This window comes from Excalfactoria chinensis, chromosome 17, assembly GCF_039878825.1.
Source record: "Excalfactoria chinensis isolate bCotChi1 chromosome 17, bCotChi1.hap2, whole genome shotgun sequence".
Taxonomy (NCBI): Eukaryota; Metazoa; Chordata; class Aves; order Galliformes; family Phasianidae; genus Excalfactoria; species Excalfactoria chinensis.
In genome coordinates, this window is record NC_092841.1 from 9,593,341 (window position 1) to 9,617,682 (window position 24,342).

A 24,342-nucleotide genomic window follows, 5' to 3' on the forward strand; every position below is an offset into this window, starting at 1 on the left:
CGGCGGGAGCCGGTTGCCACGTCGTACCACCCGCTTCCCGGCCCGCCAGGGGCACCGAGGCCGCATCCCTGCCTCCATCCCCGCTGCCGGCGGCGGTGGGGCCCCCTCGGCGCATGCTGCTCGCCTCCCCCGGCCGCTGCTGCTAAATGCTGAGCGCCGACAGGATGGAGGAGTTTCAGAGCGAGGAAGAGGAGCCCTGGTACGACCAGCAGGACCTGGAGCAGGGTAAGGATGGGGGACACGGCCAGCTGCCAGGGATGGGAGCCCAGGGGAGAGGAAAAAAGCAGGGGGAGGGGGAAAATCCCGAGTGATGGGTGGGATACCTTATCTCAAGGCTTCTGTTTGCTCGGCAAACCCAGCACCTCATCTTGCAGCCTCACCTCCATGGAAACGTCAGCTCTGCTGCTCCAAAGCAGCTTTCCTGAGCAGGGAAAGTTTGAGATGCAGGGAGCCCAGATCTGCCCTCAGCACCAGCCGGGTGTCCTTTGGTGGTACAGCAAGCTGGCTCCCCAGAAAACATGCTGGGGGCAGAATCCAACATGGATAGTTCTGACATTGCCTTCATCTGGCTGCAGGCGGGCATCGGGCACAACAGTTAGAAACAGATCCATCGCAAATAAGGTACTGCTAAGATGTAGCTGCTGGAAGCCTTGCCCAAAGCTCTTGCTGTCTGAGCTTAATTCCAAAGAACGCTTCTAAGTCACCTTATTACTGCTGGAGGCTTCTCCAGTCAGCCCTAAAAGGGGGAAAAATTGAGAAGGAGAGAAAGGAACACAGAGGTTCAAACAGCAAAAATAGGTTTGGCAAAGAAAGATAAGCTTTCACTTGTGTAATTTGTTTTGAAGCAACTGCCTGCATTTGCACTAGTTCTTTGTCAGGTTTATCCTAAGCTGTACAGTTAGTAACCGTATATTCGGGGCTTCTTTTTTCTGAATGCTTACCTTCATATTTTGAGTCAACGTGCAGTAAGTAGCTGAAACAAGTCGTGTTTCAGAGCAGCTGCCCTAGAATGAACTGCACTGGTTTGTCAACATATAGAGAACAGTTTTCAGTACCCAAATGCAGTCACCCCTCTGGTGCGTTATGCTCTACATACGTTATGGGTCTACATCTGCCCCAGCCAGCTGACTGCCAGCAGGGACATTGCAGCCCAGCTGCAGTGCCTCTGCCCACCATCACTCCAGTACATTATGTCATGATTTGAAGTTTGCACAGCTTCAGCTGCAGGGCAGAGGCCCAACAGGGAACGATAGCCAGCCCAGAGGGATTTTGCAGCTGGTTTTTGACCTCAATTTCTCAGTTAACAGGAAGCATTAGTAGCTGGATACTAGGCCCTCTTCTTTTAAACACAACACTCAGATTAAACCAGGGCAGAGGATGAAGATGGAGCTATCAGCTGGGTAAACAGCGCGGCCTTTGACTCAGAAATTCACAGGGGCCTGTGTGCAGGAAGCAGACTGAGGAGCAGCAGCACTACAGATGAGTAGTTGGGAGTGTTGAGCAACACAGGACTCAGATTTTTAGCCTAACTCTGTCCCTGGTGTTGGGTTCATGAGTCAGCACTGGTTCCCAACCATAAGAATGCCCTCCTGCTGCCAGCCAGGTTCCCTGCTCTGTCCCAGCCATGCACATGCAGATAAGCTAACTCCAGATGATGGGTTCATGCTGAGGATGGGCTCCACCTTGGGACCCAAAACAAGGCCCAACTGTGGGGCTCCCTGTCTCTGTAAGAAAGGGGGCTGCGCAGGCTTGCACAAACTCAGGAGAGATGGAAAAGGCTTTAACTGGAATCAGCCAGCTGGAAAGGTCCTGCAGGGTAATCACAACCATAATTAATTTGCACAATGCATTATGAAGGACAGTGCCAGATTTGGTCCATGGCTGCCATAGCAGCATCCAGAGGTCTTTGGGGATGGTACAGCCCCAGCGCTGTCAGTTTGGAAATTAGGAGTGGAAGCACAGCGAGACATCCAGTGCAGCATGAGTAAGAGTCGTGCTGGCATTACTGAAAGGAGCAACATGCCAAGGAACATGCCAAAACCAGGGCTGGCAGCAGCCAGGAAGGCAGATGACAAAAGCATAGACTTACAGACTGGTCCTTGGGAGCAAGGGTGGGAGAAATGAGCAGCAACATGAGCTAGGGGAAAGACGGTTCTGCTGTGCATCAGTTGGTTACTGGCTTTATCGTCATCTCACAGCATCAAATATTCATTATATTTACATCCAAAAGTGTTTGCTAAGCAACGGATGGCTTAACTAGGAGCTCCACGATGATTGTTAATTAACCATTTTAGCACCATGGACGAAGCCATGCTTTCCGTTCCGTGTTGAGCACCTGTTACTTTCCTCCCCATCCTCCACAGAACTTTGGCTTGCTGAATCAACTCCATTTTCCTACACTACAACTGCATCATACCCCAGGCACAGGGTATATGTGCAACCAGACCCAGAGAGAATGAATAGAAGCTAAAATTAGATGATCTGAGCTGGGGACAAGTGAGGATGTCTTTTCTGCTCATCAGAATCATTTGTGTTCAGATGGCCATGTGCCAGCAGAAGCACATCTGGATCCACACAGAGCAGAACAGACCCAGCAGCTATCTGACAGCTCTCTGGCCTTATCTCCTCCTTCCCATATCCACATCTTCCCAGCCTCCCTCTTCTCTGCCAGCACTCAGGTCTAAACCAGAGGAGCAGAGTGCAGCCCAACAGTAGGACTCCCAGCACCCTCGGGAGCCTGAATACAGCTCAGTGTGTTAGCCAGCAGGACAAGGAGCCAGAGCCATCCCGTCACCACCACAAGACCAACAACCTTCTCCTCCTGGGAAGCCACAGAAACTTTTGGGTCAAACCATCTGCAATGCAGGCTAAGGACCTTATGGCTGTCACCTCTAAAGGTCTCCAGATTTAAGTATCTTAATTCCTCCTCCTCCTGCCAAGCACCTGACTGCTTTGCTAAGAAGAAAAATGACACAAGGTGCTGAGCTTGCACCACACTCCTCACTCATCCACGTGAAGTCCCAGGTCAGCAGTACAGTGGTGACCAGCTGCAACCATACCCAGCAATTTTCCACATCACTCAGCCTACACAGAGCGGTCCATACAGCTACAATCACACTCGCACACTGAATCGCACACTGTGACTCCCAGGACCAGCCTCCTGTCTGGCACAGAAACTCCTTTCTACATCTGCTGAACCTCGGGCACATACTTCCAGCTGTGGGAAGGAGCAGCACTGGAGGAACTGCTGTGTGTTCGCAGCCTCGGGGCTGTCCTGAAGGACCTCCTGCCCACAGCAGCCCCAGCCACTGCTTTCTTGAGGGCCAAGGAAACTCGAGGATGGCATCACATCCATCCACGGTTCTATCTGCCAGGCTGTGGGCAGCTGTAGCTGTTGTGCTGAACTTGGTTGCCCCAGAACTGCTCAGGACCTCTGCCCCCACCAGCAGGAGCAGCTGAGCCAGCCAGCAATAGCTGCAGGTGGGGTGCTGGTCCTCCCTGGTCAGTTACAGCCTCCTGCCCCCAAAACCATCAGGGAGATCCCCACGTGGCAGCAGTCCATGCATTTGTGTCTTTAGCTTTAAGAGTAAAAGCCTCTCTCTATTCACGGTTCCCCACATCCCAACATAATTAATTAGCTAGAGCTTTGCTGCCTGGAGGAAGGGTGCACACAGGAAAATATTGGCTTCCTTTCTCTCTCCTCTTTCCTCACTTCTCCTCATCTCCCTTGTACGTATTTATTCAGTACTCTTTCTGATCCATTGAATGGGCATGCTGACATGGCTTTTCCACATGTGCCTGTAGGTTGGCCATGAGATGTGCAATGGCACTTGCTTCATCTGCATCCCAGTGCATTCCCTTGCGCAGGCTTGCATGGGCTAAGCACCGATTCCCTCCATCACCTGTCACGGAGCAGCAGTTAGAGATATACAAAAGCTGATATTCACTGCAATGTATCCAGACAGCACAATGTCTTGCAACTAAGGAGAAAAATAAATGAGCAGTAAGCACACCCTACCCTGGGGTAAACCAGCATAGCATCATTTATTTAGATTTTGAAAGGAATAATTGCACCTGCCCTTGACTCTAAGTACGTGTGTGTAATGGAGCAGACAGCACATGCAATTAAATTAAACGTCAACAGCATTAAACATCAGTTCTTAACTCTCGGCCTACCCCATCCATCAGCTCACAATCACCCTGTGCTTCCTCCAGAGTCCACACACCAGGATTCTGCTCGCTGCTCCTCCCCAGTCCTCACCAGGTAAATTTGCTGTTGGCAGCAGCAGGAGGAGCAGCCCTCACTGCGGGCTGTTTATGAAGGGACCGCAGGTAATTCCTAAATAGACATTAAACCAAAGGGCATGTCCTGCATAAAGCCCCGCACAGCATGAGCCCAAGGACCTGTAACACTCCTTGCAAGCCTGCCTGGCTCTCACAACTCTGGATCACCATCAGCTCTCCCCAGGAACAGAGGGGCATTAAACCCCTGTAACTGTCTGCATCAGCCCTTCAGTATCTGCTGAAAATCAGCATTTCCTGAGGATATGGACCAGGTTTGCCCCATCCTGACCACTGGGAACTCCAGGGAGAGCTGGGTTTCACATCAGAGGGAGGATGGGGGAAGCCTGAAGCGGTGCTCTAGGTGGTGGCTTCCTCCAGAAAGCTGTATTTACAAAGACAGCAACACAGTTGTGCTGAGAGCTGCTGAAACATGCCCTGCCCAACACAGAGCTGCAGCCAAGGATAGGGGAAAGCATCCTTCAGGGTGCTCAAGGAGATGCAGGCCAACACCAGGAACACAAGAGCAGCTGCAGATTTCTGTGCCTTAATGCAAGCTGCCCGAGCCAGGAGGCATCCAGCCCCACAGCAGCACACATCCACCTGTGCAGGGACTGCCGCAGGATGCTGCTGCAGGGGAACACCCTGTGCCTCGTTCTGCAGCCTCATAAGGAGAGTGACAACCTGCTGCAGAATCAGGACTTTCTGGGGGGTGTTGCCCAGTGATGCAGACCCAGCACAATTACCTCTGGGTCACCTCTGCAGCTGCAAGACAGTTGTCCCACAGGATGAAGGGAAAACACTGCAACAGCAGCAACTCCCCTCTGCTAGGCACTGCCCAGATCCAACGCCAGCTCCCCTCCCACCCTCTGCACTCTCTCCTCTTTATCTCCCTCTTTGCTTTCCCATAGAAGCTCACAGGGAAGCGCAGCCCTCTCTCTCTAGAGGGAGATCTTTGTTTAGGGATGCAGAGCGTCTCCTGGCTGTATTCATTCTCAGGGTCAAGGTCCCCACCCTCCAGAGAGAATGAGATCAATGCCATCTCCCCACTCCCCTCCACAGATCTGGTGTCCCTGAGGGCACTGTTTGCAGGTTGAATATTGGCTGTTTCGGGGGTGCTGCCCTCAGCACTGCCACGCACCATGGCTTCATTTCTCCTTCTGCACGGAGCAGGGAGGGAGGCGTCACACTAACTGCTGAATTAGCACAGGCTGCACTGCACTGCCTGCCCAGTCTGATGGTGGAAAAGCAAAGAGGAATACAAAACCGAGGGGAAACTTCACAGAGAGAATCCCTGAACAGTCCTTCCTGCACTGGAACATCCCACGGATAAATTCACACCCAGCCCCAGGTTGCTGTGGTCTCTGTGGAGAGGAACCGCGTGCTAACGAAGCCTGCGTGAGCTAATCACAGCTTTTCTAATCAAAATGAATCTGCTCTAAAGAGGACATTAAAACACGTCCCTACAGCATCCCCTCCCTCCCTCCTGCAGCCCAGGAAAACAGGTGGGAAGGAATGGACTCAGCAGGTGTGGGGCAGACAGGATTAGGGGGATGCTTCAGCTGACAGGCAGGGACGTACGTGATGGTGGCTGAGGCAGTTTAGTGACACCGAAAGAACAGATTCCTCCACGTCCTCCAAGCCTGAAATCTCTGAGGCCCTTAAGCTCACAACAGAAAGAATCAATTTCCTCCTCAGAGCTCAGCCCCATTCTTTCTTCTTTCCCACTTGTCCCCAAACGCTGCCCATTTCCCCCATTAAATTATTGCTGACAGAGTCCTTTAAATTACAATGTAGGATCTCACACTATGTAATCCACTTAACTCAACTCCAGCTGATTAAATTGGATGCCATATGGTGAGAGAGTGTTGGGGTAATCCGTGGGGACGGGGACACACTTGACTCATTACCTGAAGCCCTCTGCTCCACGTCAGGCTCTCCTTGCTGCAGGGATCAGGTAGGACAGATGTGATTTGCAACATGCCCCTCCCCAGTAAGGACACAGGCTCTGGCAAGGTGGCAGCTTAAAGGCACAAGTTCTTCATCTTTGCTGGTGTCTGTCCCCAGTCCCCAGCTGGCACAGCCAACACTTGCTCCCCTGAGAGCACTTTGGAAACCAGAGAAATTCAGTGCTGAACAAAAAAAAACCTGTCCTAGAAGGATCCATCCCTACAGCCCAGGAGGGCTCACAGCCCTCAGACCAGGTAGCTGTGTGACAATGATGGCTGTAATTAAAAAGTCATTGAATAACACCCTGAATGAGAGCACTGCCAAGAGTCCCTGCCCACGGCAAAGGGGGAACCTGAGGGCACACAACAGCTGCTGGGGATTTGGCCCCCAGCACCACTGGGACCAAAGCAATTGTCACTTAAACTAATACCACAGCAGCACTTATCCAACAGGAGGATGACATCCTAGCACTCCTCCCACATAAGAGACTGCATCCAAGCAGCCAGCATCAGCCTCATTTTACAACGTGACTTCTAAAACGAGCAGTTTTCCCAGGCACAGGATATACCCAAGAGGTCCTGATTCCCCTCCTATGATCTTATTAATAAGTTATCACTGCTTCCCAATCAACTGCATATCCAAATTAACTGCAAGGAGAAACTGGAGCGGCTCTCAACCCCCGCAGAGCCTCTATGAACCACATTATAGCTGCAGGCTGAAGACCAGGGTAGCCTTGGGCTGAGGAAATACCAGGGCAGGAGCAGTAACACACACCAGTACCTGTTTTCCTGCTTTCTTGCTTTGAAGGGTTAGGCTCATATTCTGCTACCAAACAAGACAGACACCCTCCTCTTCCATGGGAGCACCAAGGGAAATGAACACCCATACAATCACCTGAGGCCAGGCTTTATAAAGACAACCAATTGCTCTGAAAACAAAGGGCTACAATCAGAGCCAGCTGTGCCACCACAGGCTCACAATCAGCATCACCTGAGGAGCTCAAGTTTTGGCCAACATGGGAGTCACAGAGTCCTGGGGTGGAACTTCCTTACCCAAGACAGCAAACTCAATAATTTAAGCAGCTCACACTGTCAGTGTCTATTTTCCCTACGCTCCTCCTAACACCCCAAAATCTCAGCAGCCTCCTCAAAGCATTCAGAGGTGGCAGTGAGGGAATACGTAGCCTTAATCCTTGCCTCGGAGCTACCCAGAGGAGTGCAGGCTGCAGGCCTGACAACCCCTGGGGCCATGCATGATTCTATTGTTCGTGTCACCCGTTAGTGGTGATGGATGGAGGCTGACAGGGGAGGCAGGGCAATCCCTTCATTAGAGATAACAATATATTTTACAGAGCATCCCCGAGGCTCTGCAAGGCTTGACCAACCCTTGCTCTCATCCTGAAGGATGCTGAGCCCCACTCAGCCCCACAGGAGATGGGAATAAAGATGGGGATGGGATGGGGGACTGATCTTCAGCCTCAGCCAAATGTCATATCTGATCCTGGCTGCACATGCTGCCATGCAGAAAGGTGATGTAGGATGTCCCAAGCTCAGCCACCCCTTGTTCCTGCAGCCTAGCAAGATGGAATAGGGCAGATTCCGAATGTCCTATAAATGTGTATCTGCATCAAAACCCACTGCTAAAGCAGCCCTGTGCAAAGAAAGCTGTGCTTGGAGCAGGAACCACAGTGACTTTGTCCCTTCTGCTCTTCAGACTTGCACTTGGCTGCTGAGCTGGGGAAGACACTGCTGGAGCGCAACAAGGAGTTGGAGGAGTCCCTGCAGCAGATGTATGCCACCAATGAAGAGCAAGTGCAGGAAATCGAGGTGGGGACACACCTGGGGACGGGAGCAGCTGGGTCACCGCTGTCACCTTGGAGTGACACCGCCAGACCCAGCAGCACAGACTGCAGGAAGGGATGTGCCATGGGGGGTGGATGCTGAAGTCCCTTCCATATGCGCCTGCAGCAGGGTGGATTAAGGTGTGGGTGAGGTGCTCCCAGCCTCTGCTGACCGACCCTCTTACCCCCTGCACAGATATGCACCAGATTTTGGTTGCAGCTGCATTGGTTGCAGCTGGGGCACAAGTGGCCTCTTCCTGCCCACCCACCAACCTCTGTGCTCGTTTCTCAGCACTCCGCTGCTGCTTTTCCTTGGTTCCAGGCGCTCTTAATCACGTTTGTTCTCAGCCAGCCCCTCGGCTCCCCTGGAACACAGCCTCCTTTGTCCGAGGCACAAAACAGCTCTTTCTCAAAGAGCTGCAATCTGCAGTGCTGTTTCATGCACCCTTTGGGGTCAGGCATTACTGCCCACAGTGCCAAGCGGACAGGCTTAAACACACGGCACAGGGTGGGTTTGCATCTACTGGAAGACTTCCAGGGATCTGTGAGTTAAAAAAAGGATGGAAACTGCCAATTTACATTAAGGCACAGGACAGAGACAGCAGGGAACTCCCAGCACGTGGCATCGCAATGAGGGGGGAGAAGAGCTTTGTGTCTCTACAGCCCCAGATTTAGGGTCTGATCCCAGCCAATGCCCTTGTGCCAGGCTGTGCGGGGTGAAAGCTTTCAGACGACTGCAGAGGCTACAGGAGGGGCTGTGGCTGCAGCTCTCACATTTCACAGATTCAGATTTTCTGCAGCCTGAATTCCTACAGAAATGCAGCCTCTGCGATTGATCTGCCAGGCGACGCAGTAACCACTGGGCCAAGCACACTCAGCTCCAGCGAAGGGTCACATTCTCAGGGATATCGATTTCCTTGGGGTATTGTGAATAAAAAAGCAGCCAAGTAGCGAGAGTGAGGCTAGTGCTCTTCACAGGGGACGGGGGCGGGGGGTCAGTCATGTTCTAGACACACAGTCATGCAAGCACGAATACCTCCACTGGAAGAGACTTCAATCAGCTGGAGGATAAACTGGCCACAAGACCCAATGAAGCAAAGGCTGTAGGAACTCCTGCCCATGAAACAACCTGGATTTGGGATGTGGACTTTTTTCTCTTTTTTTTTCTTGCAGTACCTGACCAAGCAGCTCGAAATGCTGCGGCAGATGAACGAGCAGCACGCCAAAGTCTACGAGCAGCTAGACCTGACAGCACGGGACCTGGAGCTGGCAAATCAGAAGCTCGTGCTGGAAAGCAAGACGTCTCAACAGAAGATACAATGGTACGGCCCCCTCTGGTCCCACACAGTGAGGCTGGGACCCCTATCCCACCTGCCCCCTGCCCTGGAGCTCACATTGCTCTCGCTGCTCCATCCATTCTCTTATCAGCCAGGTTTGGCGGCTGGGACCAGGCAGAGAGAAGCACGGAGCCCTTCCTGCATGGAGGATGAGCTTCCTTCAATAAGAGGCACATAGGATGGTACAAGGGAGTTCCTGAGCACACAGCAGCGCACTGGGCACAGATCCAGCATTTAGCTAGACTAGTTTGTTGATAATTGCTTCTCATACAAGAGCCTCATGATCAAGGTCATCCCTGGAAACAGACTAAGCCACGTCCTTGTGCCACAGCATCTTCTGCAAGCAGCTGTGCAGATGGGGAGTCTCAAAGCAGAGGGGGAGTTTTGGAGCAGCTTTAGGAACTGTGCCCACAGCCAGAATAAAACAAAACCTCTGCCCAGTGTTTATTTCTACAAGAGAAAAGTGCTTGAGCTCTTGCAGCGCAGAAATATTCCAGGGCAGCTCTCATGTCCCAGAGCTGACTCAACCAACAGATCTGAGGATGGAGGGTCTCCTGTTGGTATATCCCTTGGCACTGCTTTAGTCCTCCCTGTTCTGCATCCCGCCCCACCCAAAAGAGAGGGCAGCCTCTGCCATGACAGCAGGCACTGCTGTGCTCTCGGGGCACACACTAGGACCTCCATGGATCAGCTCTCCCTATGGGGGAGAAAAGCCCCCTCAAAGATCCGTGACCGCTGTGCCCAACTGCTCAGCTGTGCTCCCTCTTTCCACAGCCTGACGGAAACAATCGAGGGGCTGCAGAACCAGGTGGAGGAGCTGCAGAAGCAGGTGGAGGAGATGAGGAGCCTGGAGCAGCTCCGCATCCGGCGGGAGAAGAGGGAGCGGCGCCGAACCATCCACACCTTCCCCTGCCTGAAGGAGCTGTGCTCCAGCCCCAGGTACACAGCAGGGAGGGCAGAGCTGTGCCTCCAGCGGCCCTACAGCCTCTGCCCCGTCCTCTGCCCATCTGCAGGGAGGCAGAGGGTCAGCCTCTCTCTCAAAAGCCAGGACAATTCCAGCAACTCCCTTAGCCCCAGCAGCACAGATCAGGGTATGCCACATGCTGTACAAACACCTTAAGCACTATTGCACACTCGAGCCTCCTTAAATCCCTGCCACTGTGCTAATTCACTGAGTCTCTAAGGGTGTTTCTTGCTCAGCTTTGTCCATAATAGAGGCTTCTTTAAATAGATAAGTAATCAATAAAGTTTTTTTACTGAAAGCATTCACTACAAGAGGATACAAACAGCAGCATGGGGGGTGTTATGAGGCTATAATAACCCCCAGCAAAATCCACTCAGTGTCCCAGCAGTTCTTCCCCTGCACCCCCCCCGTGTCCCTCCATGCCTCATGCCCACAGCGTGTTGCCACTCTGCAGTCAGCTCTGAAGGTCACTCTGCCCTTCTGTAACCTGGAAATGTGTCCAACACCCCCTGCCTCCCGGGGAAGCCACAGAGCTTTCAGTTTCCAATCTGTTCTGACAAGACAGGATGTCACAGCACTTCACTGAGGAGGAAAAATGATTTCCCAGTAGAAGGGGGAGTGCACCGTATTGCTTCCCAGGAAGGGAGCAACGAAGAAGAGGCAGCTCATCCCATCAGCATCTCTTTGTGCCTCCTTGCTCTGTGAATTCTGGAGGATTTGGGACTGGCTGCCCAGGGAGATGGTGGAGTCACCATCCCTGGGGCGTTCAGAATTGAGATGTACTGAGAGCTGTGCTCAGTGGCTGTGGTGGGATGGGCTGGGGTTGGGCTGGATGACCTTAAAGATCTTTTCCAGCCTTAATGATTCTATGGTTCTTTGATCTGCTCACACACTTTCTACTCTTCCAGGTATGAAGACGCTTTCCAGGTCCACAGCTCCTCAACAGAGTTCAACCAGAAGCCGCTGGAGCGGGAGAACGAGCGGCTCCAAGCCATGGTGGACTCCTTGAGGTCGCAGGTGAACCAGGAGAAGCAGCGGAAGGAGCGGGTTGAGCGGGAGTACAGCTCTGTGATCCAGGAGTACTCGGACCTGGAGCAGCGCGTGTGCGAGATGGAGCACTGCAAGCTGCGCATCAAGGAGCTGGAGGCCGAGCTCCTGGAGCTGCAGCAGATGAAGCAAGTCAAGAAGTATCTGCTCAGCAGGGAAGACAACCTGTCCGAGGCCCTCCTGGAGCCACTGAATAACGCCCCAGAAGCAGATTACATCGACCTCTCGGAGGAAGAGGGAGGGAAAAGTCACGGGCCCTCAATGACACCTTCCCCAAACCACCCCGTCCGGAAGAGCTGCAGTGACACAGCTCTCAATGCCATCGTCACCAAGGATGCCGTGAGCCGGCACGAGGGCAACTACACCCTGCACGCCAACAACGTGCGCAAACGGGGCATGTCCATCCTGCGGGAGGTGGACGAGCAGTATCACGCCCTGCTGGAGAAGTACGAGGAGCTCCTGAGCAAATGCCGGCAGCACAAGGACAGCGTGCGGCACGCGGGGGTGCAGACCTCCCGCCCCATCTCCCGTGACAGCTCCTTTAGAGACTTCCGGGGAGAAGGGTTTGAGCTGGAAGAACGGAAATCCATGGAGAAGACCATCAGCAAACACGTGGAGGCCGTGGACAAGCGGCTGGAGCAGAGCCAGCCCGAGTACAAGGCTCTTTTCAAGGAGATCTTCTCCCGCATCCAGAAAACAAAAGCAGACATCAATGCCACAAAGGTGAAAAACAAGAGCAGCAAATGAGCCCTGCCCCTCTGCAGCCCCCGCGTGCTCTCCCAGCAGACAAGTCTTCTCTTCAGCTCCAGGAAACGTCACCAGCTCCACTGCTTTGAAGGTTTGAGAGGCCTCGCGTTGTGTTCTCATATGGGAAGGGAGCGTCCATGGTAGAACTGCAAGGAAACGTCACAGAGACCCGGTTCATGTTTTTAAGCTGGGGCTCTGCTGACTCGCTGGACAAACTGTACACTGTAGTTAGAGGATCTCAGAATCTGTGTGATGGATCTCTGCATGAGCCAGACATCTCAACAGCAACAGAAACCACACCACGAAGAACTGCACACCTCCTCCACCCTTTGCAGCTTGTCTTACAGTCCAGTTACCTGTGAGCAAAAGCCTGGATGTCCTCCAGCACTGCAGCAGCTGGAGTGCAGCTTCACAGCAAAGCAGTAAAAGCCATCAGAACTTCAGGGGCTGCTCGAGAACACCAGCCTGAGCCTTCACGTCAGTTTTATGGCTAAGGACCTATGCTTGTACCCAAGAGACCCACCCCCACCTCCTCCCTTCCCCAAAGGGCAGTATCTTCTTGCTGTTCAAGCCATTCTCTTGTCAGTCAGGTTTTTCAGCTATTTACAATGCAAGCTCATTGCGACTGGAAAAACTTGAAGAGAAACGTAGAACTGATTGTTCTGTCTTCATAAATGTCACTTAGTAACTCACTGCATACCCTCCAGACTTTGTAGCCATATAGGATTTCCTCACTTTAAATCTCTCCCAGTACTTCAGCCCAGGTGAATCACTGTGCCTGGCAGAAACTTGATGACCAGGGCTTTTCCATAAGCTAGATAAGAAGTACTGTTACAGTTTCACATGCTTTCACCTCGCTGTTCAGGTACCAGCCCTCCGCACTGTGCTATCCAACAGGACGTCATCGCCTCCATTGCAGCAAGCTCCAACACAGCTTGCATGGGCTCGCAAAGCTACCTAGCAGTGACTCACGTGCAAGTAGAAGGATAAAGCACAGCACTCGTACAGCACTGGGGCCACTGGCCCGGCAGTGCTGATCACACATTGCCCCACGCTTTTGCTCCATGTTCCCGGCCAAGAGCACAGATTTCAGTCTTCTGTTGAAAATAATCTGTCTTGGCTGAGACACCGTCTCCAAAGGGCATCGCCTCCTACGTTCCAGCTCACTTTCCAGCACTGAAATCCCTTCACTTTTGCTTCCGCAGACATGCAAACACAGCCGAAAGGCCACTGCAGTCTCAGGAATCACCACTTTCCTTTTTTCATAAACTAGAAGCTGACCTTGTTTGGACAGACACACTTTAGGCAGAGAAGCAGTATTTCATTGCAGCTTAGGCGACACCCTGAGCACTGTGCCACAAGAAAAGAGCAGCTCAGTGTAAGCTACCTATCCTGTGCTGGCCGGGAGAAACTGGAGGCCAGATCTGGATTCTGTTTCCACATCCCAAAAATGTGGGTAAATAGTTGGGATTTTTGCAACATTTATTTATGTCGGTCTGAATTTGGCTTTGGGGGGGGAAGACTGTTAAATCTGAACTATCCTCCAAGTCCCGAGCCTTGACACTACGAAGAGCTACCTTCCTTGCACTCACAATGCAGGTAATGCAAAAAGTATCCCCTCCAGCCTTTGTCTTTCGTTAAGCTGAGCACCGCGGTCAGTCCGCAGGGTGCGATGCTCCACCTGCTCCAGAAGCCTTCTGCTCTGCACCCACCACCAAGCGCTCCTTGCTTCCACGCTCTGCACCCTTCAGGTGCCCGACGGCCCCCGGCTCAAGAAAACTAGGAGCCATCAGCACGATGGTGGCTACCAGCTCTATAACAGTATGGAGAACCTTCATGCCTTATTTATTTATAATGGAAAGCAGTTGACTAAAAATAAATAAATAAACAGAATGAACAATGGCAACAAAAGCTGCGTCGGGTCCGTTTTCTCAGAGCATTCCAGTTCCTGTGCTATTGCAGGGGCTGGAACAACCACCCTCATACAGTTACACCAGGGGATCTCTGAAGCAATGTCGTTTTAAGTCAGCCGGTGTTTCCTGCTGTTGCACACCGGTGGGAAGAGGAATTGCCTTCACTTTCCATCGTAAACAATAGCGTGTGACTCGGCATCCCAGTTAAGCACACATCAGATTCAATGTATTTCCAAATGCTTTCTTCTCAGACAGAAAGGAGCTCTGGTACTCTCAGAGCTCAGACTTCCTTTAAAGCTCTTTTTCCTGTTAGGTCCAGCACAACAATTTTGTCTTTGATTATCACGTACGATTCGGGTCAAGTAACTGCTTCAGGCTTCTCAGCAGAAAGCAGAGTCACATCCCGCCCCGTGCCCCGGAACGCAGCGCGCAGTCGCCGTTTCCGGCCGGACGCCATTTCGGTGGCGCCGTTTCAGGGGGCGGCGCGGCGCACTGCGGAAGCGCCAAGATGGCGGCGCGCGTCCCTTTCCGGCCCGGGGCGCTGCGGCTCCTGACCGCCCGCTTCTCGCAGCGCGCCGCCGCCGGCGCCGAGTTCCGCAGCGCGTACAGCTTGGACACGTTGTACCCGCCGCGGGACGGCGGCGCCTCCGGACACACGGCGAGTGGGAACGGGGTCGTGAGCGGGCGGGCGGGGTCGGGCTGAGGCGGCCCCGGGGCGCAGCGGGGTCTGTGCGGCCACCCCGCGTTCCCTAACGCCGCCTCCGCTACCTCGTGTTTACAGGAGCAGGACACGCCGGCGGCGCTCAGCATCCCCGTGGGTGAGTGTCGGCAGCACCGAGTGTCCGCCGTGCACGAAGTGCGCCGTACAGCAGCACAGCGCCCGCGCCGTGAGCTCCGTGGGCTTCTTTCAGGCTTCTTTCAGCCTCACGCAGCAATCTGGGACGCCGCGTCCCGCTGCTCCTCTGCACAACGTGCTGCTGTTCTTCTCTTCCAGAGCGGCTGACCGTGTCCTACAGCCGGAGCAGCGGCCCTGGTGGGCAGAACGTCAACAAAGGTATGAGGGGGGTTCACTGGCGTGAAGAAAACTCCCAGTCAACATCCAGCCTGAAAGCTGTTCCGCAGTGCTCTATGGTAAAATATGAGCTGGAAATTAAAGGAGCCCCTCTGTACCACCTGCTGTGAATTGTTCATTATTACGTACATTTCAACACAGCTCCTTGTACTTGGCAATGCTTGAGGCCAGTGATAGCAGCTGTTCACCCAGACGCACTCGTACTGTGTCACAGCAAACATCGCTTCTGTAACACGTTTTCAGTGAGCATGCAGTAAACAAACTGGATTCTTAAGTTTCCCACGCAGTAAACTGTTGGCGTAACGCAAATAAGGAAACAAAAACATTTCCTGTTCTGCCAGGCAGGTATTGGCCAGAAATAGCCATAAATCTCGTAACGTGTAGCAGTTCAAATACCATAAAATTGTCTTTTAGAGTAGCATGCAAAAAAAGTAGCAAGAAATAAATGAAGATCCCTCAGGAAACTCACACTGGTATCAGCACACGTTCAATGCCAGCAGCGAGCAGACTGAGCTGCCTCGTGAAACGCTGCCTATTGCTCTGAATAGGTCCCATTTTTTCTCCCAGTGAATACCAAGGCAGAAATCAGGTTCCACCTGGCAACAGCAGACTGGATCCCAGAGGCTGTAAGAGAAAAAATGGCATCAATGGTAACTACCTTCTCCCTTCCAACGCTTCACAGTTCCAACAAAAGTTTGACACGTCTAATAAAGGTGCAGTGATCACGTCGTGCTTTTTTACCTCAGCACAGAAATAAGATAAACCGAGCTGGTGAGCTGATCGTGAGCTCTGACGAGAGCCGCTACCAGATGAGGAACCTGGCTATTTGTTTGGAAAAGATCAGAGTCATGGTCACAGAAGCCACTGAGAAGCCCAAGGTGGTGTCTAAGGAGACTGCACAGCAACTCATAGCCAGGTACCATCGTTGGGATTGCCTGTATTAGCACTGGGGAGGTGTGTGGGAAACTGGTAATCACAGCTGGAACCTCTATTAATCAGCTGAGGCAAGTGTGGGGTCAGCTGTGGGAGCACAGGTGGGATAATGCGGCTGTGCTCCCCGAAGGGTGTGCTTTCTTCCTTTTGTTCACTAAAGAATCTTTTCATTGTTTTAGGGTAGAAAAAATGAACCGTGAACGATTAAGGCAGAAAAAGATCCACTCGAATATAAAACAGAGCAGGAAGGCAGATTTCGACTGAGAGCAGCAGAGATGGAAGCGTTTCCTGTGCCTCTGTAAGAGAACGTTGTTGGCGACTGCAGATGATGCAGAACTGGAGAAAGTCTGTCTAAAAATGTAAATAAAAAACATGCTTAGAACCTGCGGGCTCCTGCTGCTTCATCCCGTCCTCTGATCTTTGTACGAGCTGCCTCTGCTGCTCAACCTGTGGGCAGCAACGGGGGGTGGGGAGAAGGGAAGAGTAGAAGCTGTGTGAGCAGCACAGCAGCGCCGTGTCCCCATGCTCTCAGCAGTGCTCTCTGCTGGTCGCTCCGCTGCGGGGTCTCATAACGGAACTGAAATGGGGCATTTTGCATCATTTCACAGGGCCCCAGTGGCCTAATGGATAAGGCACTGGCCTTCTAAGTCAGGGATTGTGGGTTCGAGTCCCACCTGGGGTGAGCGGAGGTGGTGCACTCTTTTAGCAAGGGGCAAATAAAAGGAGAGTCATTTCTGCCCTGGCCCTGAGGGTCACGGCTCTGAATGCAGTTCTGCCTCGACGTCCCTGCCGGGATGCGGCCTGCAGCCCATCTCTGCACATCCTGCACACAAACGGGAGCAAAGAACACACGAATTCTTTCCCACAGCCCTTGCAGGAACCCAGGGCTTACAGAGACAGCACGTTAACAAAAGCATTTCTGCCGCCTCGGGAACCGCAACCGTCATTATGAACAGCAGCCGTCATTGCGAGCAGCAAACGTCACTACAGGCCGAGCACTTACCCTTTAATCCCGGTCAGACCGCAGCGGTGCCCGGGAGGAGCCCCCGGAGCATCCGCGATGGAAAAGAAGACCCCAACCGGGAGCTGCGGCCGTGAAAAGATCCACCCCAGATGGGACTCGAACCCACAATCCCTGGCTTAGGAGGCCAGTGCCTTATCCATTAGGCCACTGGGGCTGCGCTGGGTCCCCTCCCGGTGCCCCGCGTTAACTCTCTGCTGGCCGCGGGGTCGCTCGGAGCCACCCGAGCGCGGACGGACACGCGCTGCGCCCGCACATCGCGCACAACGCTGCACCCCGCGCACAGCAGCGCACACCGCGCACACCCCGCCCGCACGTTGTCACAGCGGCTCCGCTCCGCTCCCGGTACCGGCGCAGCCGGAGGTGTGAGAACCGACGGGACGGGCTGCAGAGCGGGGCCGGCAAATAGCAGAGCGCCCCGGTGAGTCCACAGCTTAAAGCAGGAAGATGGAGCAAAAGGAGAAGGGGAGGGAAAAGGGGAGCGAAAAGGGCACGGGAGCGGCGCGGTCCCGCGGTGTCTGTCCCGCTCCGGTGCCGGATGGACGAAGCGGCGGGCTCCTTACAGCGGGATTTGCTCGAGTCTCGCTCGGGATGAACGCCGGCCGCTGCCCGAGCTCTCGGCGCTGCTCACCGCCCGGCTCGGCAAACAGCAGCACCGCAGCTCCGGCTTTTATCGGGATCGGCCCGGCCTGAGACGGCGGGTTGTGCCGCGGGGAAACCTCCGTCAGGAATTAAATGTGCGCGAGTTAAAACAACCACGAAGGGACTCGAACCCTCAATCTTCTGATCCGAAGTCAGACGCCTTATCCATTAGGCCACGTGGTCCCCTCACCCTCAATTTTGGGAACAGTGACCCACACCGGCGGGGTCCCGCTGCTGCCCCCCCCCCCCAAACATACCCCAATACACACATAGACCCACATATATACACCCCAAACAGCCCAACCGCCGCTCTGGGAAGCCGGGCGGACGTGCCCGTCACCTGCTGATGGCCACGGGCCCGAAGGGACGGCACGGAGCTGCGCTGGGGGCGGCTGCCGGGAAAGGCGGTGGGCATAGCGGGCACTGCGGGCACTGCGGGCACGGCACGGCGTCCGGAGCGGGGGGAGCGCCGGGACCCCGACGTGAGGCAGAGCGGCGCGGACGGGCCGGTGCCTCGCGGGGCCGGGCGCGGGGCTCGGCGCTCCTCCAGGGTCCCTCACGACTCGGGATACCCCGAGCGGAACCCGCCAGCGCCGCCCCCCGGTCCGACCCTCCCACCCCGCACCGTCTGTATCAGCACGAGCCGACGGGGGAACGGAGTGAAACAAAAAGGGCGGCCCGCTCACCCCAGATGGGACTCGAACCCACAATCCCTGGCTTAGGAGGCCAGTGCCTTATCCATTAGGCCACTGGGGCTGCGCGGGATGCGCGCTCCCGCTCCTGGGAACGGCCCAAATGCGGCGGTTCGGGGCGCGCCTCCGGGAGACCAACGGGACCGAACGGGACCGAACGGAACCGAACGGGACCGAACGGACCGAACGGACCGAACACGGGCGGCGCGGGGACACGCGGGGCTCGTTCGGCGCCGCAGGATACCCCGCACGCAGCGCAAAAAGCGACAGTCCGGGCTGATGGGAACAGCCGGAGCGGGACGAGATTCTTCCCTTTGTCCGCTGGGAAGGACAGCGCCGGTAAAAGGAGGGAGCCCGCGATCCGACCACGAAGGGACTCGAACCCTCAATCTTCTGATCCGAAGTCAGACGCCTTATCCATTAGGCCACGCGGTCGCGGCTGTGCAGCCCCGAGCGGCCCATCCGTGCTGCCCGAACCGGGAGAGTCAGAACGGGGGGGGGAGGGAGATGGATGGATGGAGGGATGGATGATGGATTGATGGATGATGGATGGATTGATGGATGATGGAGGGATGATGGATGGATTGATGATGGATGATGGATTGATGATGGATGATGGAGGGATGGAGGGAGCGTCTGAGGATGGATGGAGCGCCCGAGCAGGGGCTGCCACCCGGGTCCGTGTCTCTAAGGGATGAAGCCCCGCGCTCGGGGTCATTGACTGTCAGTCGGGATGTGCAGAGCAGCACGAGGCCGGGACGGATCCATAGGGCACACCTTGTAGGCTGAGGAAGGTTGGGGAGCCCCATAAGGGATGGGGGAGGTCGGGGAAACTGAGAGCAGAAAAGCTGGGAAAAGCAACTGGGGACAGAGCTGTTCAGCGTTGTGACTGCATGGGGGAACGGAGCCCAGGCACCCCGAGGTGAGCAGCAATTGGAGGGACGTGCAGCAGAGCCCAGCGCTGTGCTGGATGCTGGATACCAACAGCTGGCAGAGCAGCAGAACGGATTCAGTCTCAGCCCACCTGTATTGGTTATTAATATACAGATGGTAACAAATGTACAGAAGGTATAAGTAAATATAATTAAAGGAAAACTCACCAGTGGTGGTGCCTTGGCTGAAGAAGCTGGGGCAGTCCTCACTGCTGAGCAATCTCCAAGAGATGCTGCTTCAGTGGGAGTCAGCCCTTCAATGAGGTCTCAGAGGGGATGGAGTCGAGCTCCACCCCTCCCGGGAGCACAGCTCCATCACTCTCACCTGTGCTCCCACACTGACCCCATACTTGCCTCAGCTGATGAATCAGAGGTTCAGGCTGTGATGACCAATCTCCCATACACCACCCCACCTCGCAGCTGATGAGAGGCCTAAAGGTGCTTCTGGAGGCCGTCACCTCCAGCACGGCTTCCGTCCCAGCAGTGCCTGCCAGCAGCAGCTCCTGCACCACCCGTGGCTCACCCTGCCTCTCCATCCCATCCTGTATGGTTCAGTCCCTGCTGTCTGGCCCATGTTTCCCTCCTCCCATCCCACCCAGCTGGAGGTGCTTGGCTACAGCCTGCAGTGTCCCAGGGAACAGGGTGTTCCAAGAGCACAATAACGGGCTGTTCCCCCACATTTGAAGCGTCTCCCAGTGCACCTGAAAGCATCATTGGAGCTACAGCAGGAACACAGGCAGAGGGGGGATGGCTGAAGGAAGGACAGAGGGAGATTAAAATGAACGTCTCTGAGACTTTAATCTTAACAGGGAGGACTTGGAGCGGCACCTCGGGAGGACGGGGTGTCAGCTGGGAGGCAGAAACAACATCAGTGGTTGCACAAAGTGCTCTCAGGGAAAAGGAGAGCAGCTCTCTGTCCCCAGAGCTCATTTTCCCCTTCTGTTCCAGCAGTTGCGCTGGCCCTGCAGATGAGACAAGATTTGCTGTTGAGTGGCTCTGGCTCCCAGCCCCTCCTTTGTGGATACGAGCCCTTTCTTCTCTCTCCCTCAAATTGTTGGATCTTTGTTTAATGCTCTTCTTTTTCCTTTACCACAACTAAACACCACTCCCAGGAGCCCACTGAGTGCATCATTCCATTAGCAAAGTCTTACTTCCAATGCAAATACAGTTTAGCTCCTGTTTACACAACACCAACCCCTCATTAGTAAATATCAAATCAACTTCTGCATAACAAATGACGTATTTTGGAGCCGCTCATAAGGCACCCAGAGCCATCTGCCTCTTTATCTGGAAGCAGAAGATGCTGCGAGTGTTTATAGCGCTGCTCACACTTTCTCTTGGGACAGGTAGGTTCAAGAGGAAAAGCTTTGAGGAGCTCCGTTCCCATCTGCGTGAGAAGGGATTGATGTTTTCCATCACACCCCACACCCTTTCATGTCTCTCCTTCACAGGCTGAGATCTCTCCTGACCTTTTTCTGATTGAGGTGTATGTTTTTTCTCCATTAGGAGCTGCTCCCAGGTATGTCTGCACCTACTACGATGTCATTGAGTACCTGAACATCTCCTCTCACAGCAGGCTGCACGCACACATACTGCCAAAGACGCACTGGAAGGAGCCCATGGAAGTGATGATGGATTTTATGCTGATAGCAATCCTGTCCGTGGTAAGGATGCACAAATGTTGACAAGTCTTCATAACAGAAATCTGTGCCATTGTTGGGTTTAGGTCTGATCTTTCTGCAAGGCAGGACTGGGACAGCAAGACCTGCGTGTCGGCTGCTTCCACGTCGGCTGCTTCCACACCAGCTGCTTCCACACCAGCTTTCTGCTGCTCGAAAGCTCTTTTTGTTTATTTATTAGTTTGTTTGTTAAGATCTGGAGGATTTGGGGAGCTCTGGAGGATCCAAACAACCCAACCCGTCCTCCTGAGCTGCTTCCACAGTCTGTGCTGCGCACTGCAGGAGCTCCGGAGCTCCCCATGGGGTATAGCTAAGACAATCAATTAAATCCCTTCCATCTTGTTTCCTTAGGCTGAAAAGCTCCAGACCGTCACCTTTTATTTCGTGTTGAACTTGGTAGGTTCCATAAGCCCGTTCCTCTCTGGTGCCACCCAGCACCACGTTTGGGGCTGAGCCCAGCGCTCTCCTTTCTCCTTTTCCCTCCTTCCCAGGAGTGGACAAACACTTTTGCCACCTGGAACCCGCGGGATTTCTGTAACATTTCCAAGATTGTCCTGCCCATGGATTCGTTCTGGTCACCCCCAATCTTCATTTTGGAAAGGTAGGCTCTCGTTTCATTTTACCCACAAACACTGTGGATGCAAACCGCTGGTAATAGTGTAGGAAGTGGGATAAACTCACAGTTAAAAGCTGTTCCCGTAAGCGTAACCGAGGATCTCATATCTTATATTAATGGGAAAGACTGCTCATATAAAGCACATTGTGGCGGAGTAATTTTGTAGCATCTCCTGAAATGCAACATACAGGCTCTGTTAAGCCTGAAGAAGCAGCAGGGGGGATGAGCAATGTGGGGGGATGAAATTACCCTGAGCACCATCGGGCACGGCCACCGGCCCTTTGGCTGCAGAGGAAAAGGGTGGGAGTCAGCAGGCAGAGACAGCGCTGAGCCCCTTCCCCACAAAGCCCTCTTGTCTTTTTCCACTGCATCCCATGTCTGTGTGGCTGCACATCCGAAAGGGACGCTGACAGCCCCGGCTTTTGTGACTGAGGATCATCGCAGCCCCCGCAGCTCTGACATCTCCGGTTTTGTCTCCCGCAGAGTGGATGAACAGAAGTCCAACCTGGAGTACACTGTTGTCACACACAACGGCGCCTTCAACGTCACCCTGCCCCTCCAGGTCACTCTAACGTGCAGTTTGATAATCCTCAAGTTCCCTTTTGACACCCAGACATGCAACATAAGCATCGCTTCGTTTCTCTACCCAGGTAAGTGGCGAGTTAAGTTTTACCACAGATAGGCTAAATGTGCAAAGGGGATGGCTGAAATGGACCCTGGCCGACCCCTGCGCTCCCTTAGCAGCACCACTCGCTGCTGGGGGAGCGCTGTTTAGTTAGAGGGAAAATAAGCTCAGAGTTGCGCCGTGTTGGCATCTCTCCCAGCAACACATCTCTGAGCATCTGGAACGTTCTCTGGGCAGTTGACCCCTGGGACTGGTCTTTATGAGCCAAATGACAGCCTTGCTGTGAGAAGTCTGATATTTGATCACATCTGATTTTTGCTTTCCTCGTGTGCTGGGAGGGAAAGGAAGAGGAAATAACTGGCCTGTGATAGAAGGCTCCATTTGGCCATTTCTCTCCTCTCCTCTTGCTCAAACAGCAACAGACCTTTCCATTAAAGTGAAACGGACACCAGCTGAGATGCTGGTAAACAGCCAGAGCTTCTTCCTGACTGATGGGGAATGGAAGTTCACCAACCTGAGCATCAATGAATACATGGAAGAAATAGAGGACGGGGAGTTTCCTGTGATCACCTACATGGTACCGCAGTAAATTCATTTTGTTCTGTGCTAATATTAAAGAAAAACAAGTATGAAACAAGACAGTTTTCCACATTGGGGAGGAAGCATCCGCTCAGCTGTGCCATCTCTTACTCAAACTTTGTCCATCTTCAACAGATTTCCATGGAGAGACGGCCCACTCTGTATATCCTGAACCTCATCCTCCCAACGTGCGCCCTGTATCTGCTGGACATGGCCGTGTTGTTTGGACCCAGCTCTCTCGAGGAGAAAATCAGTTTCCAGATTTCCATCATTCTGGGCAGCTCCATGTTAGCTGTGATTCTCAACAACATGCTTCCAACTTCCTCCAACGAGCCGCCCATAATAGGTACTCATCGTTCCTATTGAAACTCTGCATTTTACTCAGGTAACAAAGTCTGGGCATCTATGGGCGCATTCACAAGCATTCATGAGCAGTTAAACTTTACCAGCTGGCTGCAGGCAGCACTTTCCTCCTTTCTCAGAGGGATTACAGATTGAATAAAGCCATGCCTGTTACCAAATGCCTTATTTGCTTTCCTGTGTTGTTTTGCAGTGCTCTTTTTCTTAGGCACCTTCCTGCTGATGATCATGGCTGTGCTGGACACCTTCTTCCTGTTGCACCATCAGCAGAAATCCCTACGCTTGGGCAAGGCGTTCAGGACTGTCCAACAAGGTAAAGCAGCCCATAAGCTCAGCAACAAGCAGGCCGAGTTGCCTGCACCTCACCTGCAGCTCCGAGTCAAGGCGTGTTTCCTGCAGAGAAGCAGTGCTCCAGCCGGGTGAGTCCTGTCAGCACCCACCGCCTGCCCCGTCCCAGCGTTTGCTTTTTGCAGGTGTGCGCCCTGAGCCTGCAATGAGAACCAACCAGGCCACAAAACATCCTGCTAAGAAGAGCCAGGAAAAGGTGCAGCAAACCAAGGTCTACTGGGAGACACCGGAACAGGACCCAGTTCTGATCGTTCTGGAGAAGGTGCTTCTCTACAGCCACCTCTTCCTATCGCTGTTTTTTTTTGCTGTTATTTCTGTCAAGTGGAGCAGTTAGGGCCCAGCTCGGTGTGGTGCTCAGTCTTTCTCCATGTTATTTCTTCAAAGCTCTCTGCTGTGTTTTCTTTTCCTGCTCAATTCATGGAACCGGTTGTTCCAGCTGCCTAAATTAGATAAAAACAAAACACCAAACCGCAACCAGAGCACAAGGTCTGCATGGTGTGTGCATTGTACTCCAGTTCCATAAACATACATATACGTACCTGTGAGCTACCAAAGTATTTAGATAAAACTAGAACAGAACTGGAAGAGAATATCTTAATTCTTTCCAATGGTAATTCTTACAACTGTATCAGAAAAGGGACAGGGAGCCCTTTTTCATTTCTGTTTTAAGAATTCCTACTCAGATAATTGAATAAATCACAGCATGAAGCCTTTGTTTGTTCCGTTTCTGTGATGTTCAGCGAGATCTGCAACATACAGAAATC

General features: G+C 53.4%; 3 protein-coding genes and 5 non-coding genes across 8 annotated transcripts; 4 read left to right on the top strand and 4 right to left on the bottom strand.

Moving 5' to 3' along the window:
• Positions 1-3: 3 nt before the first annotated feature.
• On the top strand, positions 4-14,074 carry CDR2L (cerebellar degeneration related protein 2 like). Its single transcript, XM_072352300.1, has 5 exons — positions 4-225; positions 7,945-8,057; positions 9,245-9,393; positions 10,183-10,347; positions 11,281-14,074. The coding sequence occupies exons 1-5, from the start codon at positions 147-149 to the stop codon at positions 12,164-12,166; spliced, it is 1,392 nt and encodes a 463-aa protein (XP_072208401.1). The 5' UTR covers positions 4-146; the 3' UTR covers positions 12,167-14,074.
• A 386-nt stretch (positions 14,075-14,460) lies between these two features.
• MRPL58 (mitochondrial ribosomal protein L58) lies at positions 14,461-16,464 on the top strand. Its single transcript, XM_072351978.1, has 6 exons — positions 14,461-14,737; positions 14,861-14,897; positions 15,074-15,133; positions 15,719-15,801; positions 15,898-16,067; positions 16,264-16,464. The coding sequence occupies exons 1-6, from the start codon at positions 14,588-14,590 to the stop codon at positions 16,346-16,348; spliced, it is 585 nt and encodes a 194-aa protein (XP_072208079.1). The 5' UTR covers positions 14,461-14,587; the 3' UTR covers positions 16,349-16,464.
• Positions 16,465-16,693: 229 nt separating this feature from the next.
• TRNAR-UCU (transfer RNA arginine (anticodon UCU)) lies at positions 16,694-16,766 on the top strand. The gene has a single exon. It is a non-coding gene; the product is annotated as a tRNA-Arg (tRNA).
• A 266-nt stretch (positions 16,767-17,032) lies between these two features.
• On the top strand, positions 17,033-24,291 carry LOC140260222 (uncharacterized). Its single transcript, XM_072352297.1, has 11 exons — positions 17,033-17,178; positions 18,112-18,406; positions 18,493-18,778; positions 20,878-21,035; positions 21,402-21,446; positions 21,542-21,651; positions 22,150-22,316; positions 22,708-22,868; positions 23,006-23,216; positions 23,424-23,543; positions 23,704-24,291. Exons 1-11 carry the CDS (start codon positions 17,033-17,035, stop codon positions 23,910-23,912), a joined length of 1,908 nt encoding a protein of 635 aa, XP_072208398.1. The 3' UTR covers positions 23,913-24,291.
• On the bottom strand, positions 17,190-17,262 carry TRNAR-CCU (transfer RNA arginine (anticodon CCU)). Its single transcript has one exon. It is a non-coding gene; the product is annotated as a tRNA-Arg (tRNA).
• Positions 17,858-17,930, bottom strand: TRNAR-UCG (transfer RNA arginine (anticodon UCG)). The gene has a single exon. It is a non-coding gene; the product is annotated as a tRNA-Arg (tRNA).
• TRNAR-CCU (transfer RNA arginine (anticodon CCU)) lies at positions 18,431-18,503 on the bottom strand. Its single transcript has one exon. It is a non-coding gene; the product is annotated as a tRNA-Arg (tRNA).
• On the bottom strand, positions 18,802-18,874 carry TRNAR-UCG (transfer RNA arginine (anticodon UCG)). Its single transcript has one exon. It is a non-coding gene; the product is annotated as a tRNA-Arg (tRNA).
• Positions 24,292-24,342: the final 51 nt, after the last annotated feature.

What these genes read in the sequence shown, in the direction of transcription:
- MRPL58 (XM_072351978.1), top strand. Translation starts at nt 14,588, where the DNA reads ATGGCGGCGCGCGTCCCTTTCCGGCCCGGGGCGCTGCGGCTCCTGACC. An exon ending in GGCGCTCAGCATCCCCGTGG is followed by an intron (nt 14,898 to 15,073) that starts GTGAGTGTCGGC and finishes CTTCTCTTCCAG; the next exon opens with AGCGGCTGACCGTGTCCTAC. An exon ending in GAGAAAAAATGGCATCAATG is followed by an intron (nt 15,802 to 15,897) that starts GTAACTACCTTC and finishes TTTTTACCTCAG; the next exon opens with CACAGAAATAAGATAAACCG.
- LOC140260222 (XM_072352297.1), top strand. Translation starts at nt 17,033, where the DNA reads ATGAACAGCAGCCGTCATTGCGAGCAGCAAACGTCACTACAGGCCGAG. An exon ending in CGAGCCGACGGGGGAACGGA is followed by an intron (nt 18,407 to 18,492) that starts GTGAAACAAAAA and finishes CTTATCCATTAG; the next exon opens with GCCACTGGGGCTGCGCGGGA. An exon ending in TTTATTTCGTGTTGAACTTG is followed by an intron (nt 21,447 to 21,541) that starts GTAGGTTCCATA and finishes CCTCCTTCCCAG; the next exon opens with GAGTGGACAAACACTTTTGC.
- CDR2L (XM_072352300.1), top strand. Translation starts at nt 147, where the DNA reads ATGCTGAGCGCCGACAGGATGGAGGAGTTTCAGAGCGAGGAAGAGGAG. An exon ending in CCAGCAGGACCTGGAGCAGG is followed by an intron (nt 226 to 7,944) that starts GTAAGGATGGGG and finishes TCTGCTCTTCAG; the next exon opens with ACTTGCACTTGGCTGCTGAG. An exon ending in AGCAAGTGCAGGAAATCGAG is followed by an intron (nt 8,058 to 9,244) that starts GTGGGGACACAC and finishes TTTTTCTTGCAG; the next exon opens with TACCTGACCAAGCAGCTCGA.